Consider the following 8677-nt stretch of genomic DNA (forward strand, 5'->3'; position numbering starts at 1 on the left):
GAGGGGCTGTGAGTCTATCAGCTGCTGGGAAACCATTTCAGACGCTATTTAAAGCAGTTTCTTCTAGGTGACTGTTCCAAAACATTCTCCTCATCTGCTATCTGGTGGACATTTGAGGGCGTTCCAGGGAGTGCTTGTTTGTGAGTCATATGGCTTCTCTTGAATTATTTCCTGGCAAAAGGAAGGAGATTTTGTCAGAACAAAACTTAATTTCCTGCCTGTCTATACTATGTTTATATATATATATATAAAATTTGTAATTAAACAGTAAAGCATTGAAGATAATGGTATATAAAACGTGGCTTGGAGGAGGAAAAAATATCTGTGGTTTAAAGAAGGAATATTAAGAATCAAGAAGAAAAGTCATAATATTGTACCTAAAAGGTTTGAAAATAATTTCAAAGCGACATTTGATTATGAGCTTAATTCAAAACTTTACACACTGTGGAAACATTTGACAAGCCAAGGTTCTGGCGCCGAATTCACAAAATAATCTTAATGAAAGAAGAAATTTCGTAAGATAAATTCTAAGTTTGTAAGATGCAATACAATTTATACAATATTTTCTGAAAAACATCTTTTTTTCTTAAAAAGTAAATAGCAGGCGTTCACTGATAAACTCAGTAAAAAAAAAAGGATAACCTCAATGGCTGTGTTTTTGCACCGCCAGAAGAAAATTCAACTAATAATCATAATCACTATTTTCGCCACAACAGGCTTGACAGGAGTTCATGTGCTGTGTATTTTAAGTAGTTTATGTTGTTATTGTCTTGTTTTATCTGGTGTCAAACATCATATGAAAACATGTGGCCATCTTCATGGTCATGACCAACCAAAGGTAATTAGTTTTAATATTAAAGTGTGTAATATAACTGTTTGTAAATGTAAAAGATCTGCAAAGTTTCAAAGTTCACAATAAATAAAGTTATTGTTTCCCAAATGAAAGAACTGATTCTGAAGTGCTGAAATGAGTCGTTAGTAATTCCAGTCTCACTTCCTGCCCAAATCTGCATAGGTTTGTAACAAATTTGCATAATGGCAGCCTAAAAAATCATACATTTTGCAAATACAAAAAATTGCATATAAATCGTTACCGTTCGTATCACTGTGTATCAAGTGCTTAGGAAGCCTCTGGAACTGAAATTTAGATATGGTAATGGGGTTTCGTTTAGTTTAGTTTGCTGTAAGCAGTAGACCAATCACAACAGACTGAACCATCTGACCAATCAGAGCAGAGGAAGCTCTCGTTTAGAGAGACTAAATCCTTTATCGAACCATTTCAGACACTGGGACAAAAGAGCTGATGCTGCAATCATATATATTATGAGAAAGTAATCCTTTAAAATAGCATAATAGGGGCACTTTAAGAGCAAATAAAACGTATGCGACACATACAAAAACACAACGCTGAGTGTTGAACTGCTTCCTGTCTACTTGTGAAATTGTTGCCCAGAATAAGCTACAATGTGCACTAGACATTACAATCATCTGGTTGAATGAATGATCTTTTTATAATATAGTTTTAAAAATTCTATTTACTTAATATATACTTATACCTCTGTCAGCCCCATGGAAGAGCTGCATCTGTCAGTTAGCAACAGTTGGAGTTGTTAACCAAATGGTAAACCTAAATGGTATTCGTCCATTCTAAATGGGTGAATTGGAGGTGCCTTGTGTATTGGGGAGCTGGGAAATCCAGGAAATAAAGACAAAATGACATGTTCAGCTGGGTAGATAACCCTGTTGCCTAGTAACGGGTGCATATTGAGGTGGGTATGCGGGCTGGGGTGATGACATCAGAGATAAAGAGCACAGACATCAGACTCTTCCGAAACGTAATAAAGCTTCCACCACCCTTCTTATCACGGACGACTCTTCATACTCAGGGGTGTTACCCTATTCCTCCATCAAGGCTTCTTCGAAATGTACAACAAAAACAAAAACAAAATGGCATATTTGTCCCTTAATGTCACAGGAGCTGTTTCAGATAGTATTAGTTCTTCAGAGACGGCTTTTGTGCACAAGCTGTCACCCTGTTGTGTTTTGCCCCGTTGTTTTGGAAGTAAAAGGAGCATCTTCTGAATGTGCCATCACAATCTGTGGGCTCCTTGCTTAGATGTGGCTCAGCATGAAAGAGTGTGTGAAACATAAACAACCCAGACAAACTTCTGAAGTGCCAGTTGATCCCAGTCTGTTCGGGAACTTCAGCGAAGAGTCCGAACATGATAGTCTCAGTTTCACATCAGCTCTCTGTACTTCTAGGTGAATCTGTATAGTCTCTTCCTAGCAGCTTTTTTATATTTACAGTAGGTGTTTAATTCCAACAATATACCAATTGGCAATATTTGCTACAAAATGTTAATTTCGTGTGTGTGTGTGTGTGTGTGTGTGTGTTAGGGTTAGTGGAACAGAGATTGTTTTGGCTTTACAGCAGCTCTAGAATAAAGTTATTGTCCAGCTAAAGTAAGTTTCTGATTGATTCACTTCCGTTGTAAAGATCATTAGTTATTAACTTAGGGGCCGCTTACACAACACTGTTTTAACCGAACAACTCTAAAAAGTATGTGCATCACTATTTCTGGGGTGAGGTTGTGGAATGGATTTGAGTAGGTGTTAAAACACTGTACAAACATTAAACACTTTAAATGTTAAATAAAAACACTTTATTGAAAGGATATGAAGAGGAACAGAGGTGATTGTGAGTGTGGGCTATAATACTGATTGCATTGGGATATGTGAATATAGGGTGAAGGGTTGTTTGGTGCAAAATGTAAAAGTTTTGTTTGTGTTAAACATGATGGTATGTTTGTTATCTTGCTATAAATATAAAATTATAAATATATATTTGAGAACACAAACTTGAAATAGGTTACAACGTGCAAGTTTTTACAAATTTTGATATCGTTATCTCCGTGTAAACTTCAAACGTGTGTGTGTGTGTCTGAGTGTGCGAGCGAGCCCTGCGATGGACTGGCCATCCATTCAGGGCGTTTCCCAGCCTGTGGTCTGAGACGCTGGGAGAGGCTCCAGCCCCCAGTGACTATAGTAAAGGATAAAGCATCTGTCTTTGCACATATGTGTTTCTTTTAACAAAAGATGGCAGGTAGATTTGTAGTAGTATGTGAGTTATGAAAGAAAAAGTTAAAAACAGCCTTCCTTATATCTCGTCCAAATGGTGCTCACTGCAGAGCCAAATGACATCCAGCTCCACCTCTCTGGACATGATGGGTGGAGATTGACCTAGTTCAGCTATTGGGTGGAGTTATGATTAACGATAGGGTCGTGTGTCACGGTAGGATGAGGGTGTGGTTTGACCGTCTAGCTGGACATCAAGCTCCACCCATTGTCTCTGCAGTGAGAGGCATCTCTACGTCTGTCAGCGTGAGGAGCAGGATTCACTGAGAGCTCTTACAGAGATGAAGTGTGTCCTGTGCTGTTCATCAGAGGGGGCTTTCACTGACCCTCATTCACTCAGATGAAGCATCTCATCTGTGAGACGCCACAGAGATGACACGCTGAAGAGCGAGTGCCGCTAATTCTAAAAACAGACATGTCAAATCAGCGGCAAACTACTCGAGTGTCGTACGGGTTACCATTCATGCTATTTTCAGTCTGTTATGATAGAACGGAGCTTGCGGAGCACGTTAACTGACTAAATAGGTTTCATGCAGCTTCTGTTTGACACTATATGAGAGTGTGCCATCTGTGAGCCTGTTTCCTAAGGTACATTTTATCTTCTTCCTGTACAGATGAGTGCAGTTGGCAGCTCCTGTTGGGGTTCTTCGGAAGGGCAGATCCTGGTTCACGTGCTGCAGAAACTGGCTCTGTCTACTGGGTGAGTAACCCGACACCAGCTCCCTGTCAGCCCCTCATCCAGCAGCACATGGGCCCCCGGTCGAGTCTCTTAGTGTGACCCTCATCTTTGATCCATTCATGTCAGGGCTGAGGCGTAGGCCTCTGATGAGAGCTTCTCTGAGCTCAGGCTTCACCCACAGATTGATACAGGACTATTGTGACCCCCCTCCTCTTCTTCTGCTGAAATGAGAAGGCATCCCTTTGAAGCTGGCCAGCCAAGCTTAGGAGGCAAAGCTTCAGCAATATTGGGTTCTTGGCAAAGCGGATCATTTTTTTTTGAAAACAATACGTTATTGAATGACGACATTCAATGGGAGCTCTATGAATATAGTTGAATTTAACTTTAAAGCAATATTGTAGATATGATTCAAGGTTAGTTCAATCACCAGCACTTGCAGCATAATGTTGGTTACTGCAAAGATAATTTCATTTAAAGAAAGCAAAAATCTGGGTTACAGTAAAGCCCAAAGTATACGTTGGCTTTGATGCGAACGGTTGGTGCAGGGCTTGACGCTTACTTTTCTACTTACTTTTCATAAGTTAAGGATTAATAATACTAATCCTAAGTATTAATAATGTAATTATTTATAGGCCTACTTTATTTATATATATATTAGTGCTGTCAAAATTATCGTTAACTTTTTTCAGTTTAACGCGTTAAAATATTTAACGCAGCATCCGTTTTTGTTTTCTGTCATTCTTTCGTTACATCATATGATCACGCTCTTATTCATGCAAATGCTTTTAAATCATTCAAGCGTGACAAGACAGACGAGAACGTGCTGTCTGTGAATGTCCTGTCTATATGACACACGACGCACAGAAAGACGCGCGCCAGTATCGCGTGCCAGAATCACGCTTCAACTGAACAATAACACACAAAATTATGCCAAAATGCCCGTTTTGTCGAGTATTCTCATAAGAGCAGTCTTAGTTAAATAACGTCTTAAACGAACTTAAAGAGTTGTGAGAAAATGAGATGCGCATCAGATCTGCGTCATGTCATTACAGCTGCAGATCTTAAAGTGACAGCAGCCTAATAAATCAGTTGCTGTGATGTCTGTCGTTAATGTTAATCAAAGAACAACGGTAACTGAGAAAACTGTAGCTTTAATAAGGATTAATCAAAATGTAATTTATGCAGCTAAGACTGTAAAGTGTTTGTTAACTGTATTCAATTTCTGTATATTTCCTACATGTTAGACAGGAAGGGCACAGGTAAATATGACATTTATTATGGGTGAAGATTGTTTTAAGTTCACTTAAATCAAAAGTTTAATTTTTTTTTAAGTCTAATAAATGTTGAAATTGATAGCTTTCAATTATACTGTAATGTCAAATGTCTATCATTAATGTTTTAAAAAAAAAACTATTTCATATGACATCAGTACCAGTATTAGTATCAGTGATACTGACCTTCATTTATAAAAATAAAAAAGCCATTAAACAAGTATTTAAAATATACTGTCTTTAAGTTGTTTCTACATTCATTTGAAGAGTAACTGTGAAATTATTGCAATATAAAAATATTAAAACCTAGAAAAATGTGTGATCAAAGTTTTTAATCGAGTGAAAGCACTAATTAATATATATATATATATATATATATATATATATATATATATATATATATATAGTTGTGATCAGAATTATTCAACCCCCGGAGACTCTAATTTAAATGTAAGCTTTTCTAAAGATATGGGTTTTTTAACAGTTTAGTGGCAAATTAAAAGTGATAATGTCAATATATAATGTAATGCTTTTGAGTTATAGGATTTTTTTTTTATGTCATAATTATTCAACGCTGCTGTTTTTAAGTCACTTATTTGTATAGTATTGTACAAACTAATGTTAAAACACAATTAACCCTTTAGAAACTCTATAAGAAACCTGAATTATCTTGTGCTCTTACACACACACATACATTTATCCCATGCATGTGCTGAAGTTGAGTAGCAAATATGGCCAAGTCAAAAGAGCTCTTACTAAAGCTATAGAGAACTAATTGTTTTATTATGTTAGAAAGTCTATGGATACCAGAATATTTCCAAAACACTAAAAGATCATAGAGACACAGCTGACAGCCTTGTTCATAAGGTAAAAAATTTGCTGTACCAGAAAAGCATTAAGGGTTTTGAAGAAAAAGTTCAATATCATTTAGAGAAATTAAAATGTTTGATCAGAGCAACAAAAAAAAAAAAAAAAAAAACATTTCAATGCAGAGTATAAGAAGAACACTAGACAAGCACAGCCTTCATGTTGGCCGAATGCCACTCTTGACCAAGAAGAACATAAAGGGCTGACTTGAGTATGCAAAAATTTATTTGGATAGACCTGTGGAGTTCTGGAAGAATGTTTTATGGAGTGATATGATCCATGGATCAGCGGTATATCTGGTGAAAACAAGGCAAAGCTTATTATCAGAAGAACATCATCTCTATGGTCAAACATTGCGGCGGTCCAGTCTTTATATGGGGAAGGGGAAATCTTGACTGTATGAAGGACGTCATGAATTCTTTGAAGTTTCAAGACATTTTGGCAACAAAAGTGACTCATAGTGGACTCTCCAGCAGGACATCCCAAAGTATACATCCAAATCTAGTTAAACTTGGTTCAGGGATCAGGCGTAGAATGTTCTTGAGTGGCCTGACAGTCTGCAGATTTAAATCTCATTGAAAATATTTGGTGGAATTTGAAGAAAGCAGTGGTAACGTGAAAACCAGAGATTATTAGTGATCTGGAAGCTTTTTCAAGTGAAGAATGGGCCAAGATTGCAGTAGAGAGGAGACAGAAGCTTCTAAGCACTTACTCTATGCGTTTATTTGAGGTTGACTTTTGGGGGTTGAATAATTTTGTTTAGAGGCAATTTGATTTTTTATTTGATTTTTTTCATCAACTTAACGTTCTCATAATCACTCAAACGTGTATTCATAAAAGTTCTATAATAGTTTACTGATTTTGTTGTCATAAAATGTTCTCGGCAGCTAAATGTCTTGATTTGATTGCAACTGTATGCCAGTACTCTTTTGAAATGTTTATGCTTTACTGCTCAATCAAAAACACAGAGGTAAAATGTGCACTCTTATAGCCATATACAGCAAATAACATTTGTGCTAGATTTTTCCCCTACGCACCTGACTTAGGTTGAACCGAGTGTCCTTGACACCTGCAAATATTATACTCAGTTGAGTTCACCTGAATGCGCGGGTTGACGCCTATTTCAGAGAGAATCCCACCAGCAAAAAGAATACAACCGTTTTTATAGAGTAGGAGCATGGCAAAAATGACATGATACATTACATAATTTCCCTACAATTTGATTGGTTCTTCATATACAAACCCTTCTGTTACTAGGTAGAAGCAAATTTAGATCTCAAATCATTAAAAAAATGGAAAAGGTTAGAAGTTCAGTTGATTACTCAGTATGTCATGAGACTATTCTAAACTGTTATATTTTTGGATATTGTCTAGCCAGCATCTCAGAATCTTCCACTGGTTTCGACACAATCTTCAGAGTACGTTTTGTTCAAGTGAATGTTAGACCTAAAGGAGAAGTAAGGTTAGATGTTAGAATTATGATTAGTTTGATATACAGTTTACTATTTTATTCATTAAAAAATCCATCACACAATATAAACACCTTAAAGTAAACATTGTCATAATTCATCAGCAGTATCCCTTGGTATACAGATGTGGTATTCATTTTGAAATGTTCTGAAAGCGCCAACCTGTAGAATGTGCAACAGCGCTTTCACCTTAAATTTCATAAGCCAGAATGTTTTAACATTTTGAAAGACCTGCAAGGTATTTTTTATTTAAAAAAATTATACTCTCCAGAAGTTATGAGCATTAAAAAAAAAATGTTTTTCCACTTGTAGACTAATTAGCACAAAAATATGTAAGCTGTATTTGCAAGCTGAGAATACAGTGTATGCGCGGTTAGAAAAATCTGTGTACAGTATGCATACTATGGTAATGATGAAAATTATGCATACCCTAGATAATGTCAAAACTGAAACATACTTACAGCGGAAGTGAACAGTGTCATTCCGTAAATGTTAAAATAATACATTAGACATTTTCGTGTAAATAAAATTACTTGCTAAATTTTCCAGTAGTTATATCCTTTTTTTTTTTTTGCCATTACAACAGAACGCCATAAACCTTAAAACAACTGTAAAAATTAATTAATTAATTAATTAATTAATTAATTAATTAAGCATTTATAAAATGTACTTTACAGCTTAGACAGTTGTGGTTTGGAATGAATGCAATTAATGCTTCTTATAAAATAAAAAATTGGTAATCAACATTATGATAAATTAAATGCTGTTGATTGACCTTAAAGGATTAGTTCACCCAAAAATGCACGTTCTTTTATCATTTACTTAACTTTTTTCGTGAAATTTTGTAACACAAATGAATTTATGAAATCTGATAAGATTTCTGTCCGCCCATTGAAAGTTCATCCATTCCAGCAAGTACGCTTGAGCTTGTGTTTGTCATATGTAATGTGCTTTGAATGTGCGTTTGTCAATGTGAATAAAAGCCTAAATTAAATCTGTTGCTCGTGTAATCTGATTGTGTCTCTTCAGAAGACTTGGATTAAACAGCTTGATTCATATGGATTTCTTTTATGATGTCTTTACTTTTTGAAGCATGAACATTTTGGTTGAGTGGACTTTCAATGGAGGGACTGAATCTTAGGTTTCACTCAAAAATACCTTCATTTGTGTTTTGAAGATGAACGAAAGTCAACATTACAGCAGGAGGGTGTGTAAATGGTGCCAGATGTTTCATTACTGGGTGATCTAACCCTTTG

At 36.0% G+C, this 8677-nt stretch overlaps 1 protein-coding gene across 1 annotated transcript in view; it reads left to right on the forward strand.

Moving 5' to 3' along the window:
• The window catches only part of ulk4 (unc-51 like kinase 4), a 199133-nt gene that overhangs the window by 188345 nt on the left and 2111 nt on the right, over nt 1–8677 (forward strand). The window contains exon 36 of the mRNA XM_084435286.1: nt 3750–3835. Within this exon, the coding sequence (XP_084291412.1) occupies nt 3750–3835 (86 nt within the window). The remainder of the gene's footprint in view (nt 1–3749; nt 3836–8677) is intronic.

This window comes from Rutilus rutilus, assembly GCF_951802725.1.
Source record: "Rutilus rutilus genome assembly, chromosome: 17".
Classification (NCBI taxonomy): Eukaryota; Metazoa; Chordata; class Actinopteri; order Cypriniformes; family Leuciscidae; genus Rutilus; species Rutilus rutilus.